General features: G+C 38.4%; 1 protein-coding gene across 4 annotated transcripts in view; it reads left to right on the top strand.

Moving 5' to 3' along the window:
* Positions 1-21293, top strand: part of nav2b (neuron navigator 2b) — a 125185-nt gene that overhangs the window by 45014 nt on the left and 58878 nt on the right. For all 4 annotated transcript variants that reach the window (XM_034305857.2, XM_034305855.2, XM_034305856.2 and 1 more), the window contains 4 exons: positions 2216-3179; positions 4574-4683; positions 8236-8347; positions 13551-13820. In XM_034305857.2, coding sequence (XP_034161748.2) covers positions 2216-3179; positions 4574-4683; positions 8236-8347; positions 13551-13820 — 1456 coding nt within the window. The remainder of the gene's footprint in view (positions 1-2215; positions 3180-4573; positions 4684-8235; positions 8348-13550; positions 13821-21293) is intronic.

Here is a 21293-nt window from a genome sequence, read left to right as displayed (position 1 = left end):
ACTAATTTTTTAAAATTGTTTTATATTTGGTCTTTTAATTATGTTGCTCTTTATTGTCACTTTGCATAGAAAAAGCAGTGCTAGTTCCCCCTCCTCTGTGTTTGATCCTGATTCATGCTTTTGGGTCCATTTACTCTCTGAAGTTTACTTTTCTCAATGGTTCAGTAAATACTCCTTTTTTTATACCAGCATTTTCTGGTGTGTTCAAAGTATCACCACATTTTCAAAACCTTAAAGGTTCCTTTGAGCATTTTAACTCCCATGTAGTTAAACGGTGCTTTTGAACTCCAATAGAGAGCAGTTTTCATGCCCTCGTTACCATTTGAAAGTGGGCATTTGACCCACTTTCTGTGTGTGTGAATGGGCATCCATACAGCAGCTGCCAAAGTTTCCTTTTACAGTAGCTGAACATCCAAGTGTGAGCACTTAACAGTCCTTTCTAGTCCATCTTATCAAACACTTTAGGGCCATTGTGGATTCTGTGTCTTCTCATTAAAAAGGTAAGGAAAAAAAAAGAATATTATAATCAACATCTGTTGGATGGTTCGTGTTTGAAAAAGGCTGGACAGTATACCATCTATTAGAGAATGACCTTAGACTTTTTTTTAATAATGCATTTTTCAGGTTGTATAGTGGTGTATAGCAGTGATGTTACAAAAATAACAATTTTTGCAATGTTCTGAAAACATGTGATGTGGTTGTGGTTCACTTCACAAAGTGGTTCTTGTTTGTAACAATATGGGATTTTATCATTATGGAAATTTTTTAAATGGTTAAATGTTAAAGGTTGTTGGTTCCTGTTGTTGTTAAAACGTTTCAAAATGCCATGATGAAACTCCCAAAATATCCAGGAACTTGCCTTTAAATGTTATAGGAACCAAAACAAACATAATGTTCAAATAAATGTTCTGCTAGCTAAAATCTATTTGATGGCTTGATAAATTAAATTAATAAATATTTCTAACGTAATGGTAATACTGTTTTTTTTTTTTTTTGCTTAGAGTTTGTCAGATCCACAGCAATTGTTTTGTTTATTTTTCCTGACGTTCACATGAACACAACCCAATTAAATTAAATAGACCACCTCATTTATTCCCTAAAGTGACCCATGAGTCATCTGTGTTCTGTGAGCACTCTTTCACTCAAGGAGCTGGCTGTTCCAAAAAAAAAAAAACCTCTCAAAAACAAACACAATCCTGCTAGCTGTTTGGGTTTGAATTTTGAATACTTGGCTTATATACTGTATATTTCGTCAAACTGCCTCACTCGTGCGAAAATAGTAAATAGTGGACTGAGGAGTTTGCCAGTCTTCGATGCAAATACTGGGTTATTACCAGATGTGCGATTATTAAGCCCAGAAACAGGTCTGGATGACTGTGAGGTGAGTTTAAAGTATTAATGAATGTGTTATGTTTAGGTTTAAGTTTCGTTTTATGTTATCAGGATCAGCTTTTTAAAGCTTTCTCTACTGATATAGCATGGCCCGTGTCTATTAATAGTGATAATAATTGTTATTAGTTATTGCTGTTTCTGCAAATTGTTATATACTTGTGCAAGTATGAAGATTATTAAGTACTAAGTACTGGTGATGCTGAACACTGTACAGTTTAAAAAGATCTCTGTAAATGCAAGAAATAGAAATCTAGCCTACTGTGATCCTCCCTGTTGGCTGTGTGTACATTTATGTTTTTAATTTTTAACTTTTAATAGTACCTAAAGAGGGACACATTTTTCAGTTGTCTTTATTAGTAACTCATTGGGCACATTTCAGTGCAGGTGATCCCAGGAAGATTTTGTAGAACATTTCTTTTGCAGTTCCAAGAACTTGTGTAGTTCCTGCTCCAGGGTTTTATCCTGTTTTCTATGAAACATGAATTATTGAGGTTGGATTTTGCTGTATTGAGTCTGGCTGTCTGGTTGAATGTTTTAAAGTTTCATAGAATGACAAACCCACCTTTTTCCTTAATATAATGTGTGATTACTGAAGTTTGGTTTGTATCAGAACATGAGTCCCACTGAGGTTTTGGAACCCTTTGAGGAACTCCACTCTACTAGAGTTCTTGGGTAGTGTTTACCTTCTTTCCTTCCTCAAATGGTTCTGGAAGCTTGGTGGAAACACGTTTGTTTTTTTCCCTATGATACCTTATAATCATCATCATCATCATCATCATCATCAAGAAGTCCATTGTCCCAAATGTCCCATTTCCTCCTACAGATAAATCAAGTCCATCTCCTGTAATGGTTGACCAAGGGCCTCCCAGTTCTCCTGTTCTTCCATCTAGCAGCACCACTGGCACCACCAGCACCAAAGGATGGAGGAGTAAGTCTCTCAATGCCAAGCACAGTGCTACCTCCTCTAGTCTGTCCATCAAACAACCCTCCTCAGCTTCCCTGGAGGTTCCTCCCAAAGTAATCGCCCAAAAGTCCATGCTAGACAAGCTGAAGCTCTTTAACAGCAGACCGTCTTCTCGAACATCCAGCATTGCATCTCTAGATGACCCTGAAGCTTCAAATCCAGATCTGAATGAAGCAAACATTTGTCCTGTCCATCCTGAAGCCCATCTGGGCAACCAGCAACCTCTGATGGCAAGTAACTCCAGTCCTAAGCTGGCTCTGAAAGGTATTGCACAGAGGACGTTGGGTAGGACTTTGGTGCCCAAAATCAAGGCTGCTGAGAAGGACAAAGACAAAGTAAAGACAAACAGTAAAGACAAAACAACAAAACGGTCTTCTGGCATTGAGCAAGACCTGATTATTGAAGAACGAGAAGAAAACAGGGCTGAACCTCCAACACTGGCTGATGGTAAAAAATCCAGTTTGATTCCCAAAGGAACCAAGAGCCATAGCAACGCTAAGAAAGATGGGTCATCACAGAGTGGTATACCCAAACCGGGGCAAACCACTAAGGCCTCAGGGGTGGTAAAGAACTCAGCTGCACTCCCTGGTGGAAAAGTGGAGCATTCTCGTGGTTTCAGAGCTGGAGGTGCTGCATTGGTGCATAAATGTCCGATAGAGAACAAGAACTCTAATTCTGCTTCTAGTTTGGTGTTGACAGAAGGACGATGCAGTCAGAACAGCTCAAGTAGTATCACTCAGGCCAGCAATACAAACAACATTCAGCTTCCTCAAACACAGCACAGCCATCCCAACACGGCTACAGTCGCCCCCTTCATGTACAGGTCAGATGTTATTTATGGTGTCTACACCTTCACACTGCTAAACAGAATCTGAGTACAGGTGGGGTAATAGATTTGAGTATGCAGACATGGGTAATGACAAGTTCCCAAGAAATCAATCAGGTAAAAATAATGTTATTTAAACAAAATAATGACTCAAATAGAAGTAAAAATAATCATCCAAAAAACAACCCACATAGCAAACACATATCTAGCCAACTTCAGGAAAATGTGCAGTTTACACCTTTACGTTATATGTAGCTTATTCACTAACTGGGAAGATGTCAACGCACATGTATTTAATATTAATATTCCCCTTTTTTTTAGCTAAAGACAAGTTCATTATCAGAGTAAATGTATCATTATCAGATGCAGTTTTTCTTGCAGAGTGGTTTTTAAGCTTGTAAAAGCTGTAAAAGTCCAAATCCTTAAGCAAGAAGAATGAGGTCATTACCATTCATATGTATGCACATGCATTTTCACATATTTTATTAGCTAGCTAACATGAGGTAACCTGACAGGATTTCAGGTCATATTTTAAAGTCATTTTCATAAGTGTTCATAGTCTACACTGATAATATTATACAGTATAGTTTGCTAACATGAGCTAAGTTATATTCATAATATTTTAAGAAATTAAGTAAGAAATGAGCTAACTTGACAGAATATCTGTGAAAATCTGACCTCTTTGAGTGCTCAAAGACATGCCCATCTGTTCCCATAGAGATACTTCTACTCTCTTCAATTTCTTCATAGCCAGCCAGCTAATTCTCCGCCCTTCCTCAATAACTATTAAACTGTAAGGAAGAAAAGAGAATTGATATAAACTACAAAAAAGGAACATGATGCTAAATTACTTACTCATAGCAAAGGTACAGCGGATATAAATCCTAAAGAAAAAAAAACACAATTCACATGTAAAAATAAAACCATACAAAAAAACCACATGGAATTAATAGAAAGTCCAATCAAGGAAGATAATTCTACATTATTTAGTCATACATTAACAACAAAACTACAGCAAAAGAAAAACCTAAAAAAAATTTATGAGCAAAAATACAAATACATACCTAAATAAAAACTAAATAGAATTAATAGAAATTCCAAAAAAAGAACATAGTGCTTAATTACATATTTATATAGTTAATACTAATATCAAATCTACAGTAAAAATGTATAAAAGCACAAAAAAAACCAAAATAAAAAAATAAATGCAACAAAATAGAATTGATAGATAATAGAAAATAATAGAAATTACAAAAAATGAAGATGATGTTAAATTATTTAATCATGAACACTACTAAAAGCAAAGATAAAACCTAAAACAGTTTTTGAGTCTTAAATTTGCTAACAGCAGGTGCTAAATAAATTGATTATTTGCTTCTTGTGCATCGTAGGTCTCAGACAGACGTGGATAAGACCGGCGTGACTGAAGAAGGAGAAGGGAAGAAGGAGAGATCAGTCCTTCACAGCAAATCCATCCACACGTCTCTGGAAAGCCTGAGAGGTAAAAGGCTTTTAGCTCACACTGGTCAGATGTGAATGTGTACATTAGACGGAGATGCAAATCTCAAACTCTAGCACCACAATACATGAGATCAGTCAGATCTTAACTGACTAAAAATGAAGCCATGTCATGATGGACTAGGTTGTGATCACATGTTCTTTACCTAAATGTCAGGTAATATCACATTATGTCCTAGACTGAAATAAATAACTACAAAAATGTGAAACTATTTAGCTAGCTTTGATAAACAATGCTGTGGAAAAAAAGGCTAGTTCGTGTTACAGCTAGGGGGTGCTGTAGTACTTTAGCTAAATGTACATAGCTAGCTTGGTGAAAGCACCATAAAAGTTATGTAGGTATCTGGCTTGCAAAATGTAGCTAAACAAAATGTAGCTAAAGATAAATAGCTAAATAGCCGGCTAGCATCACTGCAGTAGTTGTACATTACCTATGTAACGTAAATAGCTAGGTAGCTCAAGACCGTAACTTGGATGACCGTAACCTGCCACGTTTGGGCTAAGTGGTAGAAATAGAAGAAGATACAGCAAAACTAAGTCTTTAGCCCAATGGATCATGTATGGGACAGAGAACGACGTTGACTTCAACACTTTTAAAAGCTGCAGTCTGTTCAAGTGACCCGTCTGATCTAAATTCTGCAGGAAGAGCACGGACTTTGGTTCTTTGCGTGTCCTGCATCTAGCTGAGCGAATCCCACAGCGCTGGTGTCTCACTGGATATGGAGAGAAAAGGAGCTCATCTGCATGATAAAGGCTGTGGATGTCAAGGAGTTGCCAAGGCCGATCTGCCTGTGTGTGTGTGTGAGTGTGTGTATCATGAGGTCATGTGAGGTCAAGTTTGAGACTCGGAATGCGCGCACAGTTTATATGTGTAATAATTTGACTGAAGCCAAGTGTTAATTAGTGCGAGACTTGGCTTGTACTGTATATGAGGTAGTCTGTGAGTGTGGGTTTGGAGGCGTGGAGGTCTTTTCTCAGTCTGACAGTCTTCTGTGAGAAGAGAAAGTCACCCTGCAGGGGAAGTGTGCTGGCGCGGAAACTGGAACGCCACTTTGGCTTTTCCCCTCTCCCTCTTTCTGTCTCTCTCTCTCTCTCGCTCTCTCTCTCTTTTCCACAGAGGAGAGGAAAAGGGAGGACCATCCTTGCAAGAGCTTTTCCTACTGATCACTCGTTTTCTTTGGAAAAGCTGGAAAATGTGTCAGAAAATCCACCCGTTCCTACCGGAAGGGGCATAGAAGAGTGGAGTCAGAAATCAGAAGATACCTCAGCTAATACTCACACACTGGGAAGATCACTGACCACATCGAGATGGAGTCTCACAGAAAACCTGATCCTGAGGATCCAGGAGCCAGAGACAGCATCTCCTTGAGCTGTGCATCTCCAAGCCTTCCTGGGAGTCGCAGCATGTCGGAGATCTCAAAAGAAACTTTTATGGATGAAGCTCCAGAATTGAGTATCTCAACAGGATTAGAAGAAAGTTCCTGCAGAAGTCCATTAGAGGAGAAGAACTCATCTGAGAAAGCTCAAAAAGTGGACAGGGAGTGTGAGGCCATGCACACACAAGGCCATATGTACCAGCTGCATCTAAGCCAACACACAGGTGCATGGGACAGCATTGCACGTGTTAATGAGGAGATCCTTCTGACTATGCTGGATATTTACGAGAAACACAAGAGTAAGACAATGTGCTAATGTGTACATCCACACAGTCTGTGTGTATATTTGTGTGAGAACTCATGGTTGCTGTAGACATGTCATGTCTTAACATGTTTGGTTTCACTTTAAACTGGTTTATGTTTGTTCTCCACACCAGGGATGTTACTTCAAGTTAATGATTTGAGAAGTTAAGGTCAAGGAGCTTCAAGTGGGGTCTGTGCTAATGATCCAGGCTACAAAAAAGCTGTCAAATTATCAGTTTCTACTTAAAGTTAAGAGGGAAGTGTATTAGAAACAACACTGGACGTTTCATAGCATTAAGCGTAACTATAAACTGATAAAAAGTATGATTTGTTATTCCTTAATAAATGAAATAATTTTACTTATTGATCAATTGCTGTGTTGTAAGAGAAATAAAATACAGCATGTCATGTCATGTTTTATTCCTTACATTTTAATCCCTTGTTAGATTTAAATCCTCCCTTGGTCAGTTCTTTCTTTACTAGCTTTGAAAAGCAAAATTATAAGGAGGTTTTGTGGAGTAAAGTATAAAGCGAAACCCTAACTACTTCCATAAGAAGTGTTATTGGTCTGACGCTTAACTAGCTAATGGGTTCATTTTAAATCAGCAGCGAGCTGAGAAAGTGTATTTAGTCTCCTTAAACTACAGTCTAAACATCATGCTGTTTGTGCCGCTTGTCATTGTTCCTGAAAGTAGATATCTGAGAAAAACAAAACACCAGGCCAAGTAACACTATTAGTGCAAGCTACCACAGCTGGGGCGTTACTAATATTAGCTAATGTTAACTAGCCAACTAGACTTGAAGCAACTCTCATTATCAATGCTAGCCAGGTGAAATAACATCAACAATAGATAATGTTTACAAGAAAGCTACAATTCTAGCAACTAGCATTATTAATGCTAGCCTCCACAGGTGAGATAATACTACCATTAGCTAATGTTAATTAGCCAGCTAGACTACTGACAGACTGACAGTCAAGTTTGCACAAAAGGTCTAGCTAGCTAAAGCAGATTTTATAGATGATATAGTAACTGTGCTGTAGCTACTATAACTTTTCACAGCAATATATGCTAACATGCGCTAACAACGTTTAAAAATACCGTTATCAACTACACAGCTTAACATGACATATTTGAATAATAAACCTCATCCGTCATGATTAAATGGAAAATAATGATTTTGCTTCTCAGAAGAAATTATTCAGGGACCTAAGTTGTACTGGGTCTCTATCCCTCTCCCTCTGTACGTTCCTCTCATGCTCTACACCAACCAGCTCCAGAGCTGTGAGCAGGGTGCTAGCCAAATGTTAGCATTAGCCTGACATTCTGAATGGAGTTGTTTGTGCTAGTTTGCCAGAATGTACACCAGGCCATCAGTCTTTCCTGAACATGCTTTTCACAGTGTGTGTGTACACGAGTGTGTGGTCTTCTGAGCTCTTTGTGGCCCCCTCATGATCGGCAAGCGGCTCTTAATCCAAGCAGCCAAATCCCCACTTACACACCAGTACACAGTGTGTGTTTATTTGCAGAAGTCTTATTCGCTCAGACTAGGGCTGATCCTGTTAGCATTAGCGCACTCTTACTAAAGCACAAAAAGCTCTTTTAGCTAATGCTGGGAGATTTACCTCATATTTCTTCATTAGTTGAAAAAAAAGAGAGAGAGAGCTAGCATATTGAAAAGAATTGCTTAGTATTTCTGGTTCTGATCTGGACCCGGAGTGTTTTGAGGATATATTAGCAGCATCGGGTTTCGCTTTCTATAGCTTTAGGAAAAAAAATTTTGTCCTGCATTTTTTCAGTGTCTGGGTTAGCAGAAAGTAGTAGAGTGGCTCAAACCCAGCTGGTTTGTCTCTCCAGGCGAGGATTCGGAGAGCAGGAGACTGAGGACAGTGAAGAATATCGCCGATTTGAGACAAAACCTGGAGGAAACTATGTCCAGCCTGAGACACGTCACTCATATCAGTCACAGGTAAGGAATACACACACTTCTACTCTAATGGTATTTTAGAGTTGTACATTCACAAACAGGAAACACCACCAGTAGGAGCCAACAGTTCAAGTCCTGGGACATTTCTTTCTAATCTCTGAGACAACGTGGCAGCACAACAAGTGACATTTCATTTTAGATTTTATACAAATTAGCTTTGATGCAGTAAAGTGACAAATCCAAACGATTGCCTCAAATGATTCCTTGGCCCAATCATATGCCGTGTGTGGTCCAACATTTTTTCAATTCCCACTCCTAACTTTAGTTCCTATGCAGTTAGTTCCCAGTTACACTTTGCTGTGCAAAAATATAAGGAAAACTTCTAACCATGGTTTCATCTTATCTTGTCATATATGACCTCTCATTAACAGACACATTATAAAGAAAAATAAAGTTTGGAAGGAAGTAGCAGAGATTGCCTTTGCCTATGAGTGGCTCTGGTGAGTGTAGGTAGCTAATACGGTTAGTTTGCTTTGCTAAACTGTCAACGAAGCTAGTACAAAGCCTAGCATGTAATGTAAATCAGACAACCAGTTCTCACACTGAGTAGTGCATCGTTTAATTTGAGTTTAACTAGTTAGTTTTAGAAGCTATATGTAGCTACTGTTGTTTCTTATTGGGAAAAAAAACTTGTCGCTTGCTAGTATGAACATAGGGTGAAAGGCTTGTAAACAAATGGCTTTTTATATTTCACCAGTCAGGAAAAAAAAGACATTTAAAATATATTTTAACTGCAACTGATTTTGACAAAATTCTAATGAAATGAAAAGAGCACTGTAAAGACGTTATTAAAGCAGTAAAGTTGTACCCTATAGATCAGAAAAATACATTTTTGACAGTTTGAACTTAAACGTTTGAGCAGGTTTGAGAAATAAAACAGCACAAAACGCATCTTGTCGTTGATTTGTAGTTGTAGTTGTTGGTATGTGTATATGGTGTTACATGTTGCTATGTAGTATACTGAACCAACTAGCTACAGTCCTGCTAGTTCCTCCCCTGAATACAATAAAGTCTTGTTGCTGCCAGTCTTAAACAAGTATCCAAAACTATAGAACTGCAACCTAGGACCAGTCGCCAGTGGCAAACTGTTCTGGTGCCAAAGTTTTTGATAATTTGTGTATGTACGCACTATAAGCTTGTACCTGAGAGAATGAATATCATGCCTATGAATGGGAGTGTATGGGGGTGTCTGAGTGTGCATTCTTCTTAAAGTGATGATAGCGATTTACAGTAAAGCCTTCTGAGCCAGTGTGGAGCCAACAGTGGAAATCTGAGCAGCAACTGGAACCATATGGTTTTATACGCAGACTGTTGTCATTTGTCTAATCCGTCAGCTGATTAGCAATGCTTTAACGTAAATTTTCCTAAAGATCACCCAGACTGAACTTATTAAAACAAAGAAGCTAATAGGGTGTCAGTTTCGTGACATTCGGGTTATTTATAAAGACTATCTTTTATGGTTTATATATAATGTCTGAGAACAGCTCCCACTAGAACATTTATAAGTTCAACTTCAACTGCTAAAAATATCTCTGTTAAATCAACCAGAAGGCTGAGAAGCCAAAAACCCATTTGGAGGATCACTTTTGCTTCCATTTAACAAAAAAACATCTCTTTTTTGTTTTTGCTCTTTTTTTTTTTTACCATTTTTCCTCAGTCACTGTTTCAGTTGCCAACCATCATTCACCATTTCTAAGTGTGTTTGTGGCCAAGAGAACCAGAGCATAACCTTGTCTGATTTAGTCTCTTAACCAACTGACCATTGAAAAAAATCCGGTTCTTTATACTGTCTAGGTTGATGATCAACAGGTGAGTCTGAAAATGTTTAATGAAAAGAGTGGTGCATGGTATTTAGTCACACTCACTCCATGATACTGGCTCTGCCTGCAGCAGGACAGAGAAGAAAGCTCAACTCTCAGATCTTGCACTATACACTGTATTTTTTACTCTATACTCTATGTATGTGATCTACTATAGTATGTGAATGTACTGTAGTTCATTTTCTAACTTTTGCAGTAAGTAAAAATGACAAATTACCATGTTGTTCCTCACATCATTCATCCAAATTATTCACCCTTTTTGCTCCTAATTTGCATCCACAATGTAGCTCTGTATACTCCTGAATTACGTCCTTGCTTCGTACACCCCAGAAATAAAATAACAAACTAGACTTTTCCTTGTCGCTGGGGTGGTACCCTCAACAGTACCTTTAGTGTGTCATATCTGGTGTGTCTTTACCTGATGGATTTTCTAATATTTATTTATTCATCTGTTTATTTGGTTTTGGGGGGAGGAGGGGGATTTTCCCAGATTTTCTCCCATATTTGGTCTTGTCCAATTCCCACCTACCAGTCAGTTCTCCCCTATCATACGACAGCTAACAAGTGGAGAGGGTGATGGGAATTCAAGCTCACAATCTCTGCACGATGGGGTGAATTCTTCTACTCAGGAGTCTTTTGAGTTGACTTGGCAACCATAGGTGTGACTTGTGACACTTCCTGCTTCTGGCAATTGCTTGGACACCTATAAAAGGCCTATCATCTAATGGCCTTGCCTCTTACAGTCTGCACACAAAATTTTCTGTTCTTCTTTTCTGGTGATTCTAGTATATTATGATTATTAGAGCACCAGATCTAGTTAAATTTCCATGCATAAACATTAAAAGTATGCCATATGAAATATACCAATAATTATATAGCAAAAATGATCTAACAGGTTAGAAATTTGAATACAGCAAATCATATGTTAAGTTTTGCTTACTTACTGCTCCAGCTTTGTCCATCATTGTTTTGAAATGAATATTGCATCATACTGAAATGCCTTCTGAGTAAGTTGTGTGCCTTAAGTTTACAGTTATGTTCCCTTGAGCCTTAAAGGGCTCATCTATCATCAAACTTTACAGGAGTTGCTAAATGAACAGAGCAGCCCTTACGATGGTGGTGGGAATTCCCCAAAGGCAAATGGCACTTTGACGAGGGCATGATAAAAATAGAATTACAACATAGTGTTTCCCAACACTGTCCTAGGGTGATGACAAGTTCAACACAATCTCAGCTCCAAGCACACCTGAAGCAAGTACACTGAATATTGGGTATCACTGTCTTTCATGTGATATCACGTTGTATAATTGCTGGCATTTTAAAGACTGAAAAGGAAACTGACTGCATTAATAATATTATCTCTGTAGTTCATTGAGATTTATTTTCATTTATACTGATAAATGAACCTACATATATCATATGATATATAATACATCGTCAACAAACAGCAGTGCAGTGGATTCTCCCTATCATGCTGCTTCATAGCTGTGGGACTTGGCTATGGGACATCTGGGAGGTTTATCTCAGAAGGAAGTATTGCTAACCTTAGCAAAAGTTGGTGAATTATAGGATATTGACTTACTCTGCCTATAATGAAACCTGGTCTTTTTCCGAACATCAGCTGCCCGGGTTCAATGAATGTGTGCCTGCTGTAGCCTCAGTTTCCTGTTTTGGCTGACAGGAGTAGAACCTGATGTTGATTCCTGCTGTTGTAGCCTTGAGGTTTGATGTGCTGTGTATTTTGAGGTATATTTCTGGTTACCGTGGTTGTATAGAATGGTTATTTGAGTTACCTAGCCTTTTTATTTGCTTGAACCAGTCTGGTCATTCTCCTCTGACCTCTCACATTAACAAGGCGTTTCGCCAACAGAACTGCTGCTTACTGGATGTTTTTGTTTTTCAGCCTGCCTGGCACCAACAACCATGCCAGAGTAACTAAGATCACACTTTCTCCCCATTCTGTATCTGCGTTATTTTTACATAAGGATCACTTGTCAATAAATTGTCAAATTTATTGAAGTACCATTTATCCTCTTTCAAAGTAAGGTGAGTCATTTTAGCCATCTTTCAACTCTAATTACTATACAGTGAGTGAGTGAAGTGACTTGTGGCCAAATATGGTGACCCATACTCGGAATTTGTGCTCTGCATTTAACCCATCCAAGTGCACACACACAGTAGTGAACACACACCCGGAGCAGTGGGCAGCCTTTTTTTGCTGCCGCGCCCAGGGAGCAGTTGGGGGTTCGGTGCCTTGCTCAAGGGTCTCACCTCAGTCGTGGTATTGAGGGTGGGGGAGAGCGCTGGTCATTCACTCCCCCCACCTACAATCCCTGCCGGACCCGAGACTCGAACCCACAACCTTCAGGTTCACCTTCGGGTTGCAAGTCCGACTCTCTATCCATTAGGCCACGACTGCCCCCATACCGTATGTAGTAGCTAATTTTGAAGGGTAGGGTCATCTCAAAGCACTAATATTTTGCACTAAATGGAAGTGACAAGTAAACTCACAGTACTTCTCATCAATAAAGCACACCAAAATAAAGTACATTGGAGCAAAAGGACCCTAGAGGCAATTAAGTTAAATTAATTTTTTGGAGTTGGGAGGAGAGCAAAGAACCCAGAGGAAACCCATGCTGACACGAGGAGAACAAGTGAAACTCCAGTAACTGGAGCTCCTGATCAGAACAGGGACACTACAACATGCTGTTCAGCATAAATTTACATGTGTTATGTGGTTAGTTATGTTTCCAACTTGTCGGACTATTAATTTCCCTCTAGTGGATGTTTGGTGTTAAAGCATACAGTAAGTGTTCAGATCAAGTCCTATCTATGACTTCAGTTCAGCAGGGCAGCAATAAAACATGAATTTATTACAAGATCACAGCAAAGCCAAAAGAATATGACCCATTGTAGCATCCGTGAGAACCGTTCCATCACGAGTTGTGGTAAATGTGCATGGCCAACAGGGGAGTTGATGTGATTGACATCAAGAGCTGTTTCAAAGAGGGACTGGGTGTTGTTTTCTTCATTTCTGCTGTAGTGAGTTTGATGCATGTCTGAGGCCTTTGGAGGCATGAAATCGGCTGGTGAACCCCCTGCCGTTCACAAACCCCCGAATTAAAAGCAAGATCTTGATTCCCAAGTCAATTAAAGGAGGAAACTGAAGCCCTGGCCTGGTGGGGTGCTCATTTAGGCCAGGAAACACTGTCATCGCCTTTTGGTGTTTTGTTTCTTGCTTTCTTTATCTCTCGCTCTGTCATAGAAAATCCCTGTGGTTTACATTAAAGCTGATTGGCTGTGTCTGTGTGTGTGTGTGAGTCTGTGTGTGTGTCTAAAATCTGCCACCCCTACCTCCCCTTCAGCACCCTGCAGACGACTTTTGATGCCTGCATAACCACAGAGATCAACACGAGGGGCTCGCTCGCCCTCACTCCCCGCCCTGTCTCGGCCTCTCCATGGCGACCTGGTACATCTGGTCCACGTCTTCAGGCAGGCGACGCCCCCTCGTTAACTAGTGGTTACAGCTCCAACAAGGCGGAGATGTTGGAGGGAATGACAACAGACAGCGCTGGTTACGTGAGCGATGGAGACATCCTGGGAAAGAGTGTGAGGATGGACAGCGCCACCAGCGGGTGAGTGTGTGCATGTGTGAATCAAACACCACAAATGATTGCTTGAAGAATCAAGCATGGGAAGTATGACGTCTTGTAAAATATCATAAAAAGAAACTAAAGTAATGAAATATTCAGCAGAATGGCTGTATTACTGTTCACTCACAGTGCAAGTCATTATTCTAGACAATAAAAAAGAATATTTGCAATTTTGCACTGAATATGGAATTTTAGCAGTGCTGTGTACATGAACTGTACTCCAATATATGGCCAAAAGTATGCGTACACCTGACCATCACCATGATCCACATGTGCATCCCATTCCAGATTTAGACTCACCTTTGCCGATAATAACCTCCACTCTTCTGGGAAGGCTTTCCACTAGATTTTGAAGTGTGGCTGTGTGGATTTACTCATATTTAGCCACAACAGCATTAGCGAGATCAGGTACTGATGTTGGATGAGGAGGCCTGGAGTGCAGTCAGCATTCCAGTTCATCCCAAAGGTGCTCAGTGGGGTTGAGATCAGGGATCTGTGCAGGACACTCGAGTTCTTCTGCACCAACCTTTGGCAAACCATGACAGATTTTGGGCCCTGTAGTTCCACTGAGGGAAGTTTTAATGCTACAGCATAAAAACATATTCTAAGCAATTCCGTTCTTCTAACATTGTGGCAACAGCTTGGGGAAGAACCGCATATAGGTGTGATGGCCCGAATTTCTGTAAAGCTATTTTGTATGATATATAGTGTTAAAATGTGCTATATAAAGAAAATGTAATAGTAACAATACTAAACATTAATTACTGAATAGTTTAGAACAAGCTTGAAAGAGTTGCTTTGAATTCTATGTTTTAATAAAACTTCCTTTAATGTAGGAAAAGTCAATCTAGTTGTGTTAATGTGATAATAATAGATATAATTTATTTAATTATAGAATTGATTTAACCCTTTACAGTCACAGATTAATATTCAGCTATTCATCTGAACGTATAAGATTTGATAATTATTATGAATTATATAATTCAACTAATAGGAAAAAGTATGTAGTTATGAGAGTGAAGAATATAAGGCCGTGTCCGCTGATGGCTCCTTGGAATGGATGGATGGATGGATGGATGGATTTTATTGATGCCCAAGAAGAAATTTTTACAGGTTAATAATACTTAATCTGGGATCGGTTAAAGAAATAAATGCACATTATAACTTTTGTGTAAAATCGATCCTGTTAATTATTCTTGCTTCTTTCCCAAACATGAAAAGGCACAGTGTTGGTGTAATTTTATGAAATATCTGATCTCCTCTTTCTTATGAGAGACTCAAACAGGAAACCAAATCACTGGCCGACCTTAATTCAGTTCATAAATAGATGTTTTTGGCTAGTGAAGAAAAACATCTGGGACATGAAAGATGTTAATGCTAGTCCAAGCAGGTTTGTGCTGTTTAGCGCATGTTTGCTAGCAAAAACTTGATGCTGAAGCTGATCTTGCTCCTTCCTTGATTGTGAGCACTTAATGACCAGTTATTCACCTTTAGACTTTTCTCACCTAGTTTTTCGAGTTGCCAAAACCTCCACTGTAAAACACGTAGCATATACAGACACACTAACATCAGAGATTAAAAGAGAAGAAGTTTATATGTGTGAATGGAAGCCCTGAAAATGATGCTGTAATTCAAACACGCACTGCTCCTCACCATCCTCTAGATGGCTCCAGATGTGTGTTGTTGCAGTCCAGTGCACCTTTTTTAATCAACTTTTTTTAGCTCTAGTTTTTCATGAAAGCTTGACTTGTCATAACTCCCATATACATTTTTTATGGGCTGTGTAAAATTTGAATTTCAAGTCAGTCTTATTATACCTTTAAGCTCAGTAACGCAGCCAAGTCTGCAGTGCGTGTGCAGTTTGATCCACCCCGAGCGGGTACCTTGCCCTTAGCCGTGGTTCTTGAGCGTGTAATTATCCAGTGTGCATGCCAACTTCGTTTTCACACTTTAACTCTTTATTTGTGCTTTTTTGCCTAGGAGCACTGCCAGAAGCCTCTCACGTGTTCAGAGCTCAGCAGCCCATAAAATGATAAATTATGTGAGCTTATGAATTAAAGTTGTAGAATTTGGACTAAAAAAATAGCACGTTGCAGTTATATTGCTGCACATTTCAAATTCAATATACCTTACAATATGTGCAATAACGTGCACATGAACATGCAATTTTAAACCATTAAAATAATCCATGTTGAATAATATGTTTTCTTATGGTCAAGAAACTACTAAAAAATGACCTCTATGAAGCATTGCTACACTTTTAACCTTAACTGAAAATGGCAGGATTTGTGAAAAATTGCACACACACACACACACACACACACACACACACACACCCTCCGGCTGTCCCAAATAGCTTGGTAAATGTTATGGGCTAGTGCGGATAATATCCTGAATTCCTGATGATTTGGAGTCCTGATGATTACAGAGTTTTTGGAGCAATCAGTCAACAAGGATCAACTGACAAGTGTTGATCCACATCTCTGCATGTGTGTGCGTGTGTGTGTGCGCGTGTGTGTGTAAGTACGTCTCAGAAACCCTCTGGGCACCAGCGTGTGGCCTGAAGACACGAGTGAAGGGTCATGAGAAATATTCTGGGTTGCCTCCTCAGAGATGAGTGCAGTGAGGGCAGTGAGGAAGAGAAGAGAGAGAAGCTGTCTCAAATCCTGAACTATAAGAGCGAAGTGTTTGTAAACACTCAAATGATACACTAGAACCAATCAATTAAAATGACCAAAATGGCTGATAAAACCAAGCGAGACTTCTGCTATATGGGTTTGGGTTTTAAATTGAGATTTTTGTGATGTGATCTAATCTTAATGTTTGACACAGTAATTCCTTGGACCACTGTTATGGTTTTCTGAAGTTTCCACAATTCTGTACTTCTGTTCAATAGTGTTTGGCACAATAACTGAAAAAAAAACTTTAAAGAAAAACTGCAAGGATTTGCGATGCTAAGAGGTAGGGGTGTAAAGATTCACTAGGTCACGATTCAAATCACGATATAATAAATAAAAATTCTGACTGTAAAGACATCTTTGTCTGTAAAATAAAACTAAATAAATCAAAAATTGAGCAGAGCAGAGTAAACATTGTACTAATATTGTAAACAAAATGTACTACAGGTTCACCATATCTTCAAAATAATTAAAGAAATTTATAAGTTCACCCAAAAATTTGATTGAATGAACAAAGTCTCTGACCTGGAGAAAATTTTGATTGATTAAAACATAATAAGCTCTGTAGCAGAAATAGAACTCCAAAGTCGGCTAAAATGCCTGACAGCCTCTCAAAGAGCTCTTTTCAATGGTTAGGAAATGGTTGTGTAACCATATAACGTATAATGTGTGTTGGTCATTGTGATCCGGCGATATCGGGCCCAGCGTGCACGATTCTATATTTTAACTCTATGTATTGCACAGATTGGGACCGATGTTGTTCAGACAGTGCAGTCGCATTAGATGCATAATTAACTGAATGCTGATTTCCATCATGGAGTGTGAGTCGCATGTCTCCATGATGTACATTGTCACATTTTTGCATCGTGATGCGTTGTCACATCCCATACTAAGAAGCATTTAAAGAATAAATTTTGTGATATGTGTAAATTTTTGGATACATTATAAAAATGGCTACTACTAGTTATTAATGTCCATCTATTCATCCATCCAACCATCTTGTGAAAATGCTTTGTCCTGGTCAGGGTCGCTATCCAATGAACATTGGACACGAGGCAGAAATACACCCTTGATGGGACGCCAGTTCATTCCAGAGCACACAAAGCATGTCTTTGCACACTCGTTCACACTTGGGGCAATTTAGCGTAATCCAAGTCTAAGTCCAGTCCAAGAGCATATATTGGGAGGGTGCAGGAAACCAGAATACCTGGAGGAAACCCACTTGAATGAAACTCCGCGCAGTAACCCGAGGTCAGGATTGACCCAGGAACCCTAGAGCTGTAAAGACCACAACACTACCTGCTACGCCACTGTGTCACCCAGTAGTTCCATGGTGTAATGGTTAGCATTCTGGTCTCTGAATCTCCAGTGATCTGAGTTCATATCTTGGTGAAACCTCTAATCTGTTTCCCAAATTTCTCCTAGAGAGCAATAAAGTACATCTATCTATTTATGTCTTTATCTGTCTCAACAAAGCTGGATAGGCCATTCCCACAAGAGACAAACTTGGAGAGGCATAGTGGCAATGCAGGCTTACACTTTTACTCTCTTAAGTAATTTTAGACTTTAAATTTATCAAAATTTGGTCAGGAAATGTTTGACCCAGGCTCAGTGGTATGGTCTAGTAAAAATGTAGTTCTGTGCTACAGAGAGGGTTTTTTTTTAGTCCACACATGTACAAAGACAGCTCTTAATTTTGATGATGGCATGAATATTTCAATTATGCTTTTTATGATCTTTTTATATTCCTCATCTTTTTATATTCCTCCTTCCTCATTGGTACTAGATAGTCATGTGTAGCACAGGAGTGATTTGAGACAGAGGAGCAGAGATTTCTACTGAGACAGAAAGAAAGACAGAATATCCAGTTAGAACCTACTTCAGGAAAACAATAGCAACCTTTGGACTGAGTGGAAATAAGTGTTTAGTCATGATGAGGCGTACATGAACAGAGAAATGTATAAACCACAGATATGGCACATGTTCCCTCTGACATCATCATCCTGGCAACACTGATTTTATTTATTACTATACAGCGATTCTCCATGTGAGAATCCAGATGTCTCAGTTTCTATCAGACACAGACAGGAAGACGATGTTACCTTTATAACACAGTGCTGTTGAATTCTAGACTCTGATTGGTCATTGGTCATTCATTTTCTATAACAGCAACTCGGACAGTAGTGCAATGCAGATCACAGGTTCGTATTAATGCGCTTGTTCTAATACGTCATAGTAACCTCTAATTCACAGTAACTTGCATCATTTACGCAAGGAGTCCCCAGTGTAAGTGCTTTGTTACTGTCAGTATAGTTTCCACCATGGGAAAGTCTTCAGGGCAGAGGAGATTTGTGGTTTCTGTGTAATATGACAAGTCGCTTTGTTTTTGTCTTATTAATTTCAAAAGAAAGAACAATGAGAGGCTAGTGGGGGAACAACTGTTTATAGCTGCTATAATGTAAGTATAACATATAGCAGGAGCTAGCTTGTTTCACAGATGTTCCAAAACATTAAGTGTAACTATAATGGGGGAAAAAGTACAATATTTTATTTTTTTAATTAATAAAAATTGTAAGTGCTGGTAAATTGCTGTGGTATAAGAGTAATAAAACTCTTGGTGACATTCTGTTATTAGAAAATAATCAACTTTTGGTGGTACCTGTTAATTAGCTTCCTATAACAGCATGTCCAGAAGTGTGTTATTCGTTATTTGGCAAATATTTTTCATTTTTATTTTTATATTATTTTTCAGTTTAGATGGTTTAATATGAAGCATGACACACACATGACATCCAGATTGCACACAACCTACAGCAAATACAAATTTTTAACCATTTAAGGTCATTCCTAAATGTAAAAAAAAATAACAGAGAATATCTGCAGTTGTTAGTGTAACCTTAGATGCATATTTTATCAGTGCTCCTGAGAAAAACCTTATGATTTTTAGTCCTAGTTTCTGCCAAACTGCCAATCAGTTCACCACATGATGGCAGGTTGTGTGGTCACGGTTCTCTGGAAGCAGGTTTCCATGGAATTTGGTTTTGATGGAAATAATTTTTTAAAAGATAATATCTTACAAATATTGGCAACAATTTCTTATGTGTGATTTTTACAGATAAGCTTATGAAATGTTACAAAAAAAAAAACAGACAAAAATACTGCAATTACACAGATTTACTGACCTAATGACACAGTTTTTGACACAGTAATTTACACCTCAGTGAACCTCAGTTTACTTCTGAATAATACAGAGCTTATATTTTATGGAAAATTATGCCACATTAAAGGGAAGTTTTTATAGTTTCATGTAATCCATTGGATATGTATAACTGTGGATGTGAAAATTAGCTAAGAATGAAGAATGGTGGAAGAAGCTAGACAATAATAATCAGTGGTCCGTTTTTTGAAAAGTCAGAGAAGCCAATGAGAAAACACCTCCAATTTGTGATGTACATAAATTTGTGATGGAAATGAGTCAAACAAAACTGTCATTCATTCATTCATTCATTCATTCATTCTTCTATTATTCAATTACTTATTATTTATTTATAACTATTTAGATCTAGCCAAACCTATGCATCAGCTTTTTTTTTTTTGCAATGACATTAAATAAAACATGTTTATACCAAAAATGCCAATCTGCTGTAAACGAGCATCAATATTCGCAAACTTTTATTTGGTAATGGAAACTTCTGGAAGCTTCTGACGACGTTCTAATCCCCCTCACTCAGTCCTCTTGCCCTTTTGAACTGCAGTTAAATGAGTGATGGAGGGTTGCCAGGTCAGGGCCAGTGTATAACCTGGTTTGAACGTTTCGTGTTACTGACAAACTAACATCACACTGATTCTCTGCTGCTGTGCTGCTTAAGTTGGCAACACATTCATGTTCTTAAAAACCGACATTTACGGTTTACCATAATCGGAGGGGAAAATCCTGTCTGAGTTTAAGGTTAAGAATAGCCAGCATTTTTTTTTTTTAAAGAGAAGGGACTGATGGCAGATTTTTGACTAACCGCCAACAGCACATTGCAAACTCAATGCTATAACAGCACAATTTAAACCTCACAATTTCAGGACCTTTCAGCTGAGAACCAAAAGTGAAAAAGAAAGAAAGAGGAAAAAAAAAAGAAACATCCTTACACTGAGTGTAGATTTATGGCAGGCCTGACACAGTTGCTTGATTTTTTTTTTAGGATTGGAATCAGCAAGCTTTGGATTTATATTTTTATGAAGTTAAAAATAAGTTAACATTCCAAATAGTTGGATGATAAATGACGTTTATCTAAAGCGACACATTAGATAAGGGAAGGTCAAACCCTTTTTACTAATTTTTTTCTGTCTTGTTATCTCGAGGTCGTGACTTTTTCTAGCGATTTCAAGATAAAAACTTGTTTCACAGAGAAAAACTTTGTGATTAGGCTTGTAGATGTGTGTTGGTCAAAAGAAGGCCATCGAAATCTCTAAATAACTGTGTCCTAACAGGGCAAGGTGAAGAATCCTTCTCCTCGTAGTGGAATAAATCATCTAGAAACTTGTTACGTAGCATTTTTTTTACACGCCTATCAATGGTTTCAGTATTTGGATTGGAAAAACAACATTTTCTTAAGATCTTGAATAATACTATGTTATCTCAAGGTGTCTTGAAAGAAAATAATAATGGAGAACCTTAATGGACATCTGTATACATAGATTCTCAGATGTTCTCAACATTTTGATAAAGACTTATAAATGTGATAAAATTGAATATCATTATACTGTCAATCTGCATATATTTACA

Source organism: Pangasianodon hypophthalmus, chromosome 7 (genome assembly GCF_027358585.1).
Source record: "Pangasianodon hypophthalmus isolate fPanHyp1 chromosome 7, fPanHyp1.pri, whole genome shotgun sequence".
NCBI lineage: Eukaryota > Metazoa > Chordata > Actinopteri > Siluriformes > Pangasiidae > Pangasianodon > Pangasianodon hypophthalmus.
The sequence above is the reverse complement of the archived record's forward strand: the minus strand, read 5'-3'. Positions and strand labels throughout refer to the sequence as shown.